Source organism: Oncorhynchus gorbuscha, linkage group LG20, assembly GCF_021184085.1.
Source record: "Oncorhynchus gorbuscha isolate QuinsamMale2020 ecotype Even-year linkage group LG20, OgorEven_v1.0, whole genome shotgun sequence".
Taxonomy (NCBI): domain Eukaryota; kingdom Metazoa; phylum Chordata; class Actinopteri; order Salmoniformes; family Salmonidae; genus Oncorhynchus; species Oncorhynchus gorbuscha.
This window is the reverse complement of record NC_060192.1, coordinates 25,227,810-25,242,997: the sequence shown is the minus strand read 5'-3', so window position 1 is coordinate 25,242,997 and position 15,188 is coordinate 25,227,810. Positions and strand designations below refer to the sequence as shown.

At 46.2% G+C, this 15,188-nt stretch overlaps 1 protein-coding gene across 1 annotated transcript in view; it reads left to right on the top strand.

Moving 5' to 3' along the window:
• The window catches only part of LOC124007557 (sodium/calcium exchanger 1-like), a 65,005-nt gene that overhangs the window by 11,524 nt on the left and 38,293 nt on the right, over nt 1-15,188 (top strand). The window contains exons 3-4 of the mRNA XM_046318216.1: nt 9,984-11,393; nt 11,611-12,128. Of these exons, the coding sequence (XP_046174172.1) occupies nt 10,059-11,393; nt 11,611-12,128 (1,853 nt within the window). The 5' untranslated portion in view covers nt 9,984-10,058. The remainder of the gene's footprint in view (nt 1-9,983; nt 11,394-11,610; nt 12,129-15,188) is intronic.

The window sequence follows — 15,188 nt, the reverse complement described above, 5'->3', positions numbered from 1 at the left end:
TTTACCAAGAAGGAGAGTGATGGAGTGCTGCATCAGATGACCTGGCTTTGGTTTTGCAAAGGTGTTGTGGACGGGCAAAGGTGTTGTGGACGGGCGTGGCATATGGGTGTAAGCATCTGGTTCCAAAGGTTTCATGATTGAATCCAGCTATATCAAGCTGTTTTTGATATTTGTTTGTTTTAAGCCTCTCGTAAACCTTGGCCCTTATCTTAACCCTTCGGAGTTAATGCCTAAACTTAATCTTGGAACAGTACAGAGAAGAAACAAAACACTTTGAAATTTGAGAAACATTGCGCCAACCTTAATAGTTGTTGCCTATTGGATATTTATTGAACCATTATTTATTGAAGATCTTGTCTCTCATCATCATTGAATCTCTGCTAGCTAGTTACGTGCCAATGATTTGTTTAGCATAGCAATGTCGAATGAAAAGAATGGTTAGAATTAACGACCGTGTCAGACATGAGAAAATAACTAATGACCAGCCGCTTGTGTAGCAACTTCAGAATGCAAACACAAATTGACTTGTTTAAATAAAGTTTTAATGAAAAAATGTAATTCAAAGTTGTATAAATATGTTGGCAACTGTTTTATAAAAGCAATAAGGACCTCATACCTGGGGATTATCGTGTGATATCTCCCTCCTGTTCCCAGCCCAAGGCAAACAGCCCTTAGGAAGGAGTTATCACACAATAATCATTGGGTTCTCATGCCTTACTGTTTAAATACATTCCAGTATTCAACTGCTTGTTTTGTCAAATAAAATAATCTGAATATGTGTCTTTAAATGTTTGGAAAAGTAATTTAAATACCTGAAATAGAATTTGAACCAGGTCTCTCTCTCTCTCACACACACACACACACACACACACACACACACACACACACACACACACACACACACACACACACACACACACACACACACACACACACACACACACACACACACACACACACACACACACACACACACACACACACACACACACACACACACACACACACACACACAACCTCCATCAGTCTGGAGCCCTATTAAATATCAAGCTCTGCTTTTTTCCTCTACTCCCTCTATGTAAATGAATGTTTTAGAGTGAATTCCATTTTGAATTGAGTCATTTCTGGATTTGAATTGGACATACCATTTTTATTATAAAATGCTCATGATGCAGACATAGGTTTTTTAGATATTCAAATCAAAATGTTCTCCCTCTTTCTCCCTCTATCCCTTTTGCTTTCTACCCCTCCACCCCTCCGTCTGTCTGTCTGTCTGTCTGTCTGTCTGTCTGTCTGTCTGTCTGTCTGTCTGTCTGTCTGTCTGTCTGTCTGTCTGTCTGTCTGTCTGTCTGTCTGTCTGTCTGTCTGCCTGCCTGTCTGCCTGTCTGTCTGTCTGTCTGCCTGTCTGCCTGCCTGCCTGCCTGCCTGCCTGCCTGCCTGCCTGCCTGCCTGCCTGCCTGCCTGCCTGCCTGCCTGCCTGCCTGCCTGCCTGCCTGCCTGCCTGCCTGCCTGCCTGCCTGCCTGCCTGCCTGCCTGCCTGCCTGCCTGCCTGCCTGCCTGCCTGTCTGTCTGTCTGTCTGTCTGTCTGTCTGTCTGTCTGTCATAATGCCAGGCTACACACCAGACAGAGTCAAAAGGTCAACAAGAAGTCACATGTTGAAGTCATTCAACGGATATACCAGCCAGCTGTGCATGACATTGATAACAAGTACATCTATTTCTGCTGTTAGAAATTCCATGTGTTTTTGCTTCATGATAATTAAAAGGAGAATGTGCTTTAGCCATATTGAGAAGGCATAGTGCCCAATGTCAATACTTCCCTTCCTATAAATGCTTTTCTGTGATATCGGGTTTTGCTCAGTTATTTGGGCATGTGCCCACACTGGCTCCATCTCTATGTAATATTGCAGTTATTACTGAGTGAATGTCAACGACACTTGAATGGAAATGTGTAAGACGTGTGGATATAGGTTGGCAAAGTACAGCGAAGGAGTTGGCAAGGCAAGTTTTAAGACCAAGAAGATGACGTATGGGGGTTATGTGGCAACACAACTAGTGGCACAGAAAACTTGAAGCGAGAAGTGGGGTTGGGGAGGGAGGGAGGGGGGTACCAAGATTGCCAGCTGATACTTGAGACATAGAGAGGAGACGAATGGAGAATGTAGCTGTGCCTGCCCCTGGGCAAATATCACCAATTGAAAGAAGAAAGTAAAAAGAAGTAGTGTTATTTTTGTCTGGCACATGCCATATACTCCAGATGCCGTCTCTCACAGCCAGGTGACGTTCCAAGGCCTTTTACAGGGTGGCCTGACTTTACCTTATACTCTTACTTCACCAGAGTCAGGACAGCACATGTGGTTCATCTGCAACAAAAGACATGCAGTGCTGGATGGTGGACATCAACAGTTGCGAATTTGAATCAATCTTACTGGCTTGCTTCATGAACAACTGATAATGGGGATCCTGTGAGGTCAGAAACATGATGTCCTTTCCTGCTGCGAGAATGCATGAATGATCCTGGAAACCTGATAACCGGTTGATTTAACATGGTCTTAGATAAGAGGAGGGAGTTAGTAGAAGAGCGTAGTTCATTTGCATTGGCCTGGTTGCTTGTTACACGTTTACTTCCCTGGACCCAGTTATCTGGATTTCACCTATTGGATAGGATTAAATACAAGGCAATATCACGAATAGAACTGACAATTCATTGACTTGAATGGGGACTCCCATTCAATTCATTCTAATTAATTATATTCATTCTCATTTTTAATCCTATCCGATAGGTGACATCCGATTAGATAACTTTTGAAAAACTCAAGAGGTTAAGGTCTAGGTTAGTTCTCTAGAGGCACAACAATTCTATGTGTGATTGACTGTGTTTGTTTAAATGGTGGAGTCTTCTAGTGGAGCAGGCGATGAAATCAAAAGCATGTTCACATCAGGAGAGATCAACATGAAACAATGTCATTCTGCTCCTGTTTGGGATTAGGACGGTCTGAATGGTAATGTGTTGCATATGCCGTGCATATCAATGTGTGTGTGGACATGTGTGCAGCATATCGAAAAGGGGAAAATGACAGCTCTGAATATGCAGGAAGCTGGGCTGGGATAGCCTTCATGTTTTTACAGCTCAAGGGGAATGCTGTTGACCCATTTAAAATATGATTTTTTTCCCCCCACACGTTTGATGCCTTACACCTTAGGTACTCTACTATGTGTATCAACTCAATTATAGGTCAAACCACGGCTCTTATATCATAGAATTGGGACCTTATGCCTATTTGATTGTGTAATGTGACTGCCGTGGCAGTTCTGAAATTGGAATTTCTTGAATATTGTATCAGTGTTGAGAAAAATATCCCGGTGCAGTAGTATTTATTTATGAGTTGGCATCTCTGTGTCTTTCTGTCAGTTTGATACCTCACGTGTACCTACCGGTATGAAAAAAACAGAAGATTTTTTATTTCATTTTGTGTGTGGTGTGTGTGAGCAACGTGTGTATTTAGGCATGTATGCAATTCTCCACATTACTGCTGCCATACATGTGATTTCAGTTCCCTGCACCATACCGTCCCCATCCACGACATCAAAGCCAAGTCTTCAACCCCTAACTCCCCTCAGGAATGGGATTTAAAAATATTCTCTCTCATTGCAGTGTTATCGCTTTCTTCATTTGTCCCCTGTTATTCGAATGTGCTTGTTGTAGACAATAGGGAACCATTTTAAAATAGCCAATGAGGAAGAGAACATTTTAATCTCAGTTCTGTCACTTCCATAAAGGAAAATCCTATATATTTGAAGTAAAAAATCTTTCCTGTCTGTTGTTATCTCATTGTGTGTGGTGGTGGCGATTGTATTAACAGAAATTGTGCCAAACAGTGAAAGGAAACAATCACGTGCTCGCAGTTTTCATTCTGTCTGAGGAATTATCTTTGGGCTTTTGTTATAATAGTGATTATTTTATATTTTAGTAGAGTGTGAAAGGGGGAAAAGGAGAGACAGAAAATAGGACAGAGGTCTACGTCCGTGCATTGATTACAGAGGCCTCAATTCCATCACCACCAAGTACTTCTACCCTCTCCCAGCCTCCATCGAAACATCTCCGCGGGGCCCGTTTTTTAAAACTAAACTGCACTTGCAGAGTGCCTACAATCTGATCCGCATCCGTGAGGGGGATGAATGGATAACGGCCTTCAGCAGGATGTCTGGGCACTACGAGTACTTGGTAATGCCTTATGGGTTAACTAATTCTCCGTCGGTGTTACAGGCATTTGTGAATGAGGTGTTCCGGAACATGATTGGGTGCCAGGTGGTCGTGTATATCGACAAAATCCTGGTCTACTCGTCCACCTTGGAGGATTACATTGCCCACGTCCGGGTAGCGGAGGAGGAGTGCCAGTTCTATCAGGTGGCTGTCTCCTTCTTGGGATACCGAATCAGACCTCGGGAGTGGTGGTGGTTGAGAGGAAGGTCGAGGCAGTCCCAACCACCTTAAAGGGACTACAACATTGTTTTGGGGTTTTCCAACTTCTACCGCTGCTTCATTAAAAACTTCAGCTCCATCTCCTCTCCTCTCAACTCTCTCCTCAAGGGCGGTCCCAGTAAGTTGGTGTGGAGTCTTGCAGCCGTTGAGGCCTTCCGCCTACTGAAGGGGTGTTTCACCTCCGCCCCGTTGCTGAAACACCCAGATCCCACGCTGCCCTTTGTGGTGGAGGTGTATGCCTCATAAGTGGGTGTGGGGGCTGTCCTGTCCCAACGCTAAGATAACCCACAGAAATTGCATCCATGTGCATACTACTCTCCTGCATAGAGGAACTATGATGTCGGCCACCGGGAGCTCCTGGTGGTGAAGTTGGCATTAAAAGAGTGGAGACACTGGCTGGAGGGCGCCAAGGACCTATTTCTCATCCTCACCGACCATTGGAACCTACATATGGACAGCGTGGCGGCTGAATCCGTGCCAAGCAAGGTGGGCCCTTTCCTGTTCTGAGTGCGCCCATCATTCAGCCCTCTCAAATCATTGCCCCCGTGCTTTTGGATGTAGACGTGGACATCCACCAGGCTCTGGAGATGGGGACCCACGCTTGCTGCCTGCCCTCTGGAGCACACCTGCGTCCCCACGGAGGTAAGGGATTGGCTGTTGACCTGGGAGCATACATATCTTGCCGGTAGACACCCACGTTTCACTCGCACCATTCAACCCATGTCCGTAAAGTACTTAAGGCCTACCTTGGTGCAGGATCTCGCCCGCTACATCAACTCCTGCTCCATATGTGCCCAAACCAAATCACCCCGGGACGCTTCAGTAGGGAAACTCCTTCTCCTTCCCGTGCCTCTGCGGCCTTCGTCTCATCTGTCCATAGATTGCGTTACTGCTCTTCCCCCTTCTGATGGTTTCACCACTGTTATGGTTGTGGTGGACAGATTCTCCAAATCCTCCTGTTTGATCCCTCTCTCTGGTCTCCCTACTCGTCTCCGACCATGGCCCCCAATTCACATCACGGGAATGGAGAGCCTTCATGGAGAAGCTGGGTGCCACGGCCAGCCTCACATCGAGGTGCCGACTTCAGTCAAATGAGCTGGTGGAGAGGACTTACCAGGGCTGGGGATGTTCCTTAGGCGTCACTGCCAGGCCAGGCCCGGCAAGGGGAGTGGGCCCGTTTCCGTTACCCCGAGCCAGACCAAAGCCCCTGCGGTGGATGAATGGTTCTGGAGGAGGTTTGGAATGCTGCCGCCGTGAGGCTCCAGCATGCCATCTGCCTCCAGAAGGAGCAGGCGGACCGCCACCGCAGTGAAGCTCCCGTGTTCCATCCTGGTGATCACGTCTGGCTCTCCACCTACTCCCGCTCCCTGGCTCCGGCACTCAACATTGCCGGTCTACTAACCACAGGTCCTGGCAATCATCATTATGCACACCTGCTGCCCATCACAATGCACACCTGGACCTCATCATCACCTTGATTACTCTCTCTTTATTTTGCCATCAGTAGCCTCAGTCATCAGGCAGTAATGGCTTTGTTCACATTCAGTACGCTTCTCCTGTTTTGTTTATCTGCCTTTTCTTATCATTAAGCGTACCTTCTGCACCTTCTTCCTGACTCCCCGTGTATATAAGTTAAATAGGCCCTCCTATTGCACATCAGGCACCAGACAGAGAGCAAAGGGAGAGTCGTGTGGTCAAACCCTGACAGGGTGTCTGACAGTGTGTCATTAACGATAGGGAACACATGCTTCAGTAGTGTGAGAACAGCAGGGGTGACCTGCAGGTGTTCTCTATCTCCTCTCTATTGGTCCCTTCATAGTGTGCTGCTCTGCTCTCATTCCCCTTGCTGTGCGCTAGCGGTGAGCAGCCCCGTGGTCTAACCTGGAGAAAGAACGATGTTTGTATATTACATCTTCAGCTGACATTAATGAGGCAGTTACGTTGCATGACCTCGAAGAGATTGCCTTCATGGTTAGTCTCAGTATTAGAACGTATATTCAGTATTGGCACTGAATTGATTTTACGGTCTCTGGGCCACAATGAAAACTGTTAAAAGAGTATAGGCATATCAATGATCAGTTACTGTATTATAGGATTTACATGGTCTGTGTAGCATTGCTCAGCAGAGTGGAGGGGGTTGCTGTCAGGAGGTAGATGAAAATAGAGGGGAGGTGTGCGCAATATTGACTAGGCTGGACTGAAGAGGCAGAGTGAGGCAGATATGGTGTAAATACAGTATTGACTGCTTCTGGTCCCCAAACCAAACCCCCTACCACATGGAATCTGCACAAGTAAAACAGCCCTTTGCTAACTGAAATCCATGGGTATGTATACCATCAAGTCTATGTGGGTAACAATAAAATTACAAATGTCAAATAGAAATTGAGATGGAGTGCGGTACCTAGTCTAGGCACAGTGAAACTTGAAAGGAAATCGAATCAAGTTGTACTAGCATATTCTGCCCAAGAAGAATCTGATGGTGGGTATGGTTTGCTCATGTTGTTTCAAACTCTATTGGTTGTTTCTGGCCTGTTGGGTTTGGTCACTGATGACAGAATTCTCAGTGGAGGCAGAGAGAGACGACGGCTAGCTGATTGGACCACTGATTAATTCTCTACCGCACACACAGCTGATGTCCAGTTCTGGGTCTGGTCTGTGTCTCTGAACCCAACATATTGGTGTTGTCTGGAATCTGGATGGTCTTGTCATAGTCTCTATACTGTATGCTTGGTCTGGGTCTCCTGAGATTCGGTCCTGACTCCCCCCCCCTAGTTGAGATGATTCTGTGTTTCTAAGGCCAAGTGTGTCTGTCAGTCTATTTTGGCACCTGACTCACCTCCAAGAGAGCGAAGGGAGCTCCCTACAGAAAATCTGTATTTTTACTCCTCTCATTTAATCCAACTATAATCCTATCTTAATCCATAACACATCTTCTCAATATTCATGCAGTCTTCTTCTTCTTGGCATCTTGTAATGTTATATAATCCCCCTGGCTCTGAAAGACAATGTTTTTAAGATGCAACAATTTCCTATTTGACCCCTCAACAGTGCGCCTAATTTGCTAAAGGTTTACATGCTTGAAGACGCTTGGCGTTTTAAGGGTGCAAATCAATGAACCAAACCAATGTAAAGGTGCTCAGAGGCTTCTGTGTCCTTTCGATGTGACGCAGACATTTTGTCCCTAGCTGACCGTACATGGTTGCTCACTGTTTTCCAGATCTCTGTTCCTTATCATTAAATGAATAGTCAGGGTGCATACATGTACGTGCCATGGCCACAGAGTGTTTTAGCCTGTCGACCATTGGGGAACTACAGCTACTCTCCAGTCTCACACTATGTTGGGCTATGTTGCGTGGTAAATTAAGTTAATTTGCTAGCTGGCTACATCACCCAGGACTAATAAAGTGTCGGCCTGACAAGACGAGGTAGCAACTCTGACCGTTGTCTGGCACCTTCTCTGCCGGGGCTGCCGGAAGCTTCTCCTTATGGCAGTATATACAGAATTGTCCTTCAACTCAGGAAATGCAGAATGGCTTCATGATTTACATACATTCACTGAAAACCTGCAATAACTCATGGTTATATTAACAGTATTGCACTTTTCATGTAGCCTAATTTTGGCCAGCTAATAGCCCAACCACCGATCAAGCAACATTATGGACTTAACATTGAAATTCTGTTGCTGGAGTATTATTTTGTGGCGACAGTACTGGTCAAATTAAGGTCCAACATCTGTATAGAGCCAACCATGCATCATATACCGCACAGCAGTGTGTTAAACTGCTTATAGTGGCTGCAGGAATTTTCCTTGGGAGAATGGAAGGAAAAAACACCATAATTCCCCTCCAAGAAGTAGAAGTTCCAGGGAGAGACATTGGAGCAGGCAGGCTGATGAAAATGTGAACTGTGAATAGAAGACTAGATCCTCTCCACAGATCAGGGATGCTGTTCTGTTCACCCACCTCTGAGCAATCTCTTCTTTAGCTCGTAAGCCGCTATGGCCAAATGCACTTACCCACTTACCCAGAGAGGCTGTTTCTGTTGTTATTGGTACAATAACTGTCGGTGATCATTGTTTGGAAACAAAGCAGTCCTGAAGTGTTGCTTATGATCAACCAAAGAGGTGGGCGACTGGTGAGGTGTTCCCATGGAGAGGGGAGGGGAGGCACAAGGAGGTGAGAGATTGTGGACCATTGTACGGCTTGGAGGGACAGGAGCTGCTGATGTGACTGTACTGTGCTGTTTGTAGAGAAAGAGAGGCTAAGGAAGCAGAGGCATCATTGGTCCTCCGTACGTGATACAGGCTCTTATAAAACACGCCTCAGCCAGAACGTGTCAGAGATGAGAAGGGAATAAAACATGTTCTCTTTTTGTGAATATGACGCATTACACTGTTATTGTTACCACTGACTCTGGGCCACAGTTTAACACATTTGTTAAGCTCCTTAGACAGAAACATTTAGAAGAGTGAGGGTTATTTTTTTTCAAAAAAGTGTATTACAAAGTGAACATTCACTGTACTTGATCTATTACAGAGTTAACATTGACACGGCAGCTCAATAGGAAAGTCAGTCACACAACAGAGAAGGGGTGAAACAGGAGCTGTTGAATGTGATATTCAGAGAACTAAAGTATTAAAGTACTGGTTGACAGCATCAGCTACAGCAGTAGCAATGGATATTGTAACACCAATAACAACAGAAACAGGGTTATGGAATGTGCATTTAGCTGTGGCGCTTTATTTGCCAAAGAGGAGATTTACTCGGGTTGGTAAACAACACTGGTGCTCATCTGTACTGTGCTGGCCTCACTTCATATGCGCAGAAAGATACATTTGTATGTGTTCATCTACAAAGCCCTGTTGGGTAAACTCCCTCTTTACCTCTGTAGTCTGGTGTCCTTCAACACCAGCAGTTACCATACCGGGTCTGATAGGTAGTTGCTATTTAATGTCCGCTGGATATTCACAGTATTAGGCAAGACTGCCTTCTCTTCTTGTGCACCAGACGCATGGAATAATCTACAGTCCATGCTTCATCTACATATGTTAGTGCCACTGAATGAACTTAAAATAATGATGGGAGACTCTGTTACAGAGGAGTGCAAATGCTTTCTTTTTAGGCTGGATCATGTTGTTGTATTGTTGTATGTTTTAATTCTGTAATGTATTGTTTGTTGCTGCCTTGGTCAGGTCTGCCTTGAAAAAAGAGACCCTGGGTCTCAGTCGATAATTCTGGTTCTGGAGATCTACTTACTTGGTCTGCTGGTTTTCACTGTCATCCAGGCCTCAATTAATGAACCAGATATATGGGATGGAATAAACTATCACTGTAACTAACTCTCCCATCACATTGTGATCGACCACTAGAGCACCTAGCCTTAGGGAAAGACGAGGACTTGTGGACCTTACAATGATCTATCTGCAGCAGCTAACAATCAATATTCTGCTTGTGCTAGTCTTTCTTGTAACTCATTACACTTCTTCCCTTGTGTTTTCCAGGGGTGTCTGTTAAGACTTTGGATGTGAAGTGGGCTGATCTCTGGAGCCAGCTGACTCGAATGTCCAGACGCCGGCATGTTACACACCCGCATTCTGAGCCTTGTCCACCCCTTCGCCGCCTCCTGCCTCTCCACGTCCTTCTTCCTCCTCTTCCTCCTGGGGCTCACCCACCTCTCCCAGGCCGGCTCAGACCAAGCAGCACCCAGCAGCCCGCCCAGCAACTGCTCTGATGGAGACCCCTGCTCTGAGGGCGTGGTCCTGCCCATGTGGAACCCTCAGAACCCGTCAGTGGGCGACAAGGTGGCGCGGGCCATCGTCTACTTTGTGGCTCTCATCTACATGTTCCTGGGCATGTCCATTATCGCCGACCGCTTCATGTCTTCTATTGAGGTCATCACCTCTCAGGAGAAAGAGATCACCATCAAGAAGCCCAACGGAGAGACCACCACAGCCACCGTACGCATCTGGAACGAGACCGTATCCAACCTGACCCTGATGGCCCTAGGCTCGTCTGCCCCAGAGATCCTGCTGTCTGTCATCGAGGTGTGTGGCCACTCGTTTGAGGCAGGCTCCCTGGGCCCCAGCACCATTGTGGGTAGCGCAGCCTTCAACATGTTCGTCATCATCGCCCTCTGTGTGTACGTGGTGCCAGAGAACGAAACACGCAGGATCAAGCACCTGAGGGTATTCTTTATCACGGCAACCTGGAGCATCTTCGCCTACATCTGGCTCTACCTGATCCTGGCTGTCATCTCCCCGGGGGAGGTGGAGGTATGGGAGGCCGTGCTCACATTCATGTTCTTCCCCATTTGTGTGGTTCAGGCCTGGGTCGCAGACCGACGCCTGCTCTTCTACAAGTACATCCACAAGCGTTACCGTGTCGACAAGGCCCGCGGCATCATCATTGAGACGGAAGGAGACGGCATGTTCACCAAGATGGACATGGAGATGGATGGCCAGGGGGGAAACTCCCACCCCCACCCCAAAGAGGTGCTGGACGGCATGCTGGAGGGGGTGGAGGAGGGCGGGGGGACGGGCTCAGAGGAGGATGAAGCTCGGAGGGACATGGCCCGCACTCTGAAGGAGCTGAAACAGAGGCACCCAGACAAGGACACGGAGCAGCTGATTGAGATGGCCAACTACCAGGTTCTGGTCCAGCAGCAGAAGAGCAGGGCCTTCTACCGCATCCAGGCCACACGCATGATGATCGGTGCTGGGAACATCCTGAAGAAGCATGCTGCCGACCAGGCCAGGAAGGTGGTGAACTGCCATGAGGCCAGTGGACAGGAGGAGGATCCCCACACTATTTACCTGCAGTTTGAACCCTCCCACTACCAGTGCTTCGAGAACTGTGGCTCGCTCAAGCTGTCTGTTGGGCGCCATGGGGGTGAAAGCGGCTGCACTGTCAAGGTCAGTGGGGACAAGCAACTCGTATTTGTCTTTGATACTAATTATACTGTATAATGGAAAGATTATTATGTTAAAAATCAATCACTCAAGCCACATGTAATAATGGGAAAGGTTTTTAGATGAGATAAGGATCTAGCCAGTGGGACATTTGAATTATTTCTGTCTAATGAATAAATTAAATCGGCATTGAGTTGGTTTTGTTCCTGGGTCAACGCAGGTAGACTACCGGACCGAGGACGGCACAGCCAATGCCGGCTCAGACTATGAGTTTGCCGAGGGCACGCTGGTCTTCAAACCCGGTGAGACGCTGAAGGAGCTGACCGTGGGGGTTATTGATGACGACATCTTTGAAGAGGATGAGCACTTCTACGTGCACCTCAGCAACCCTCGCATTGTGCACCGTGCCGAGGTGGCTGTCCTGGAGCCCAGCACCATCACCACCACCAGCAGCATGCGCAACCTCTCCCCCCACTTGTCCCCCAAAGCTGCCCTCGGCAATGCCCACACCGCCACGGTAACCATCTATGATGATGACCACGCAGGCATCTTCACGTTTGAAGTAGATTCAATGAGGGTGAGCGAGAGCGTGGGCACCATGCAGGTGAAGGTGCACCGGATGTCCGGGGCTAGGGGTAAAGTGGCCATCCCTTACCACACCCTGGAGGGCACCGCCAAAGCTGAGGAGGACTACGAGGATGTGGCCGGGAAACTGGAGTTCCAGAACGACGAGACCATGTGAGCAACACCACTTCCTGTCCTGTCCACTGCTCTGCTGCTGTTGATGGCTTGTGTGTTACATTTCAGCATAGTATTCTAGGGGCCATTTTTGTGGCATAGATGGCACATATTTGAAACAGGATTGTAGAGGAGATAAACAGCAGGAGATCTAACAGTGAGGATGCAGTGTGGAGGACAGAGATAGAGGAATTGGTAGTGATGGAAGGAATAAATATATGTAGCTATATTAGAACACTATATTTTCTATGGGAGTTCATTAATTGTAATGGGTAAGTAATGGTTGGCATTTGGGATTTCACCATTTTCAAGAAGGTAATATAGAGACATGAAGAAGAAACTAGTAAAAGAGAGAGGATGAAACTAAATTAACATGGTGGCCAAGTATGTAAAGGAAGAAAAATAAAGAATAGGGGACTGAGTGAAAAGGGAAAAGCAGTGGGTTTAGAAAATGGAACCTGTCTGTCTGATAGTGATGATTTCAGTGATTATTTAGACTAGAGAAAATTGTGATAGATTTCGAGGGAGAGAGGAGGTAAGAGAGGGCGTAAGGAGAGGTAGAGAGGGGATGAGAGTGTAAAGCGGTGTGTTTTAACATTCGTCTCTCATTGTAGGCAGGGTTGGCTGACGAATGAGGAAGAGAGCTTAGAGAGTGGTGTGTGGGCGTGTGTGTTTGTGCTTCATGGAAGGTTGTTCCACCTCAAAAAGCACAAGAAAGAGGATTTTGGCATCCACCATCTACGATTGCTCTGAAATTGTTTCTGTAGTTAGAAACAGATACGATTTGCATTCCTGCTGCATCATTATTTTGTTGAAATATGGGGGACTTTACATCTAAGAGGTTTTAACCATTTTGAGTTCATATCTAACCTTCAAAATTCAGAGTTAATGCCTAAACTTAACCTTAAACACATCTAAATGTAATGTTTGAGAAACATGGATTAACGTCCAATTCTAACATGAGGCTGTGACCAATTTTCATGTGAATATTATAAAAAAAGCCTAAACTGGCTTGTTGCGGATAAAAGGCTGTGCGGGATGATGTACTGCACATTACAACCACGTTTGCATTAAAGTTGTACCAAATGAACACAAGTTAAATGTGTTTCCATTGCATTTTCTACTCTATCGATGATTTTGTCACACAAACCCAATTTGCGCTTGCTCTCTAGACAAAGTGGACAGGACAGGTCAGGTTATATGATGAGATGGATAAGAGCAAGATCATTCTTATTTGTTAATTGGCAGCTAAGCACCAATCATCATGTCACTCAGTGTAGGCCGCTGAGGGGAGGACGGCTCATAATAATGGCTGGAATGGAGCAAAGGGAATGGCATCAAACACATGGCCACCATGTGTTTGATGCAGTTGATACCTTTCCACCCATTCTGCACCAACCATTCTCACGAGCCCGTCCTCCCCAATTAAGGTGCCACCAACCTCCTGTGATGTCACTAGCATACAAATTAAGACCCTCAATATTCATTGGAAAAGGGCATCAAGCTCTTTGCCCGTGCACTTTCCCCACCCTGCAAAGTTCACCATGACTTCACAGGGTGGTGAAGTATCGGCAGCCAAAAAAACTGCATTTACATTTTTTTTATTTAACCTTTATTTAACCAGGTAGGTCAGTTGTGAACAAGTTCTCATTTAAAATTGCGACCTGGCCAAGATCAAGCAAAGCAGTGCGACAAAAACAACAGGGTTACACAAACAAACGTACAGTCAATAACACAATAGAAAAATCTATTTACAGTGTGTGCAAATGTAGAAGATTAGGGAGGTAAGGCAATAAATAGGCCATCGAAGCAAAATAATAACAATTTATCATTAACACTGGAGTGGTAGATGTGCAGATGATGTGCAAGTGGAGATACTGGGGTGCAATAAAGATAAATAACAATATGGGGATGAGGTAGTTGGGTGTGCTATTTTCAGATTGGCTGTGTACAGGTACAGTGATTGGTAAGCTGCTCTGACAGCTGATGCTTAAAGTTAGAGAGGGAGATACAAGTCTCCAGCTTCAGTGATTTTTGCAATTCGTTCCAGTTATTGGCAGCAGAGAACGGGAAGGAAAGGCAGCCAAAGGGGGTGTTGGCTTTGGGGATGACCAGTGAAATATACCTGCTGGAGTGCGTGCTACGGGTGGGTGTTGCTATGGTGACCATTGAGCTGAGATAAGGCATTGTTTTACCTAGCAAAGACTACATCCAGTTTGCTGAGTAGAGTGTTGGAGGCTGTTTTGTAAATGACATCGCCAAAGTCAAGGATCGGTAGGATAGTCAGTTTTACAAGGGTATGTTTGGCAGCATGAGTGAAGGAGGCTTTGTTGCGAAATAGGAAGCCGATTCTAGATTTAATTTTGGATTGGAGATGCTTGATGTGAGTCTGGAAGGAGAGTTCACAGTCTAACCAGACACCTAGGTATTTGGAGTTGTCCACATGTTCTAAGTCACAACCGTCCAGAGTAGTGATGCTAGTCAGGCGGGCGGGGCCAATGTTACAACAGTCACCAGGTAAACAAAACCAAAGCATGATTGCTGTCAATAGACTGCTTACAGGGTAAGGAAACCAACATGTCATTTTGTAATTTGGGGGGGAATTTACACTTTTTTCACCTAGGAAAATGCTTATCTTATCTGTTCCTAACTGCAGACAATATTTCAGAATAATTTGAGATGGTGGGTGTCATTGTTTGCTAAAATGACATGGAACGACCCAGAAATGTGTGACGAGAAAAGCGCTGGTAATAATGCCTGGGAAAGCGTTGGTAATAATGCCTGGGAAAGCGTTGGTAATAATGCCTGGGAAAGCGTTGGTAATAATGCCTGGGAAAGCGCTGGTAATAATGCCTGGGAAAGCGTTGGTAATAATGCCTGGGAAAGCGTTGGTAATAATGCCTGGGAAATTAGCCTCCTGGCGACTCCTGAATCCTGGCGTTGGTTAATAATGCCTGGGAGGAAAAGCATTGGTAATAATGCCTGGGAAAGCGTTGGTAATAATGCCTGGGAAAGCGTTGGTAATAATGCCTGGGAATGGCAGTCCACAGCGTTGGTAAT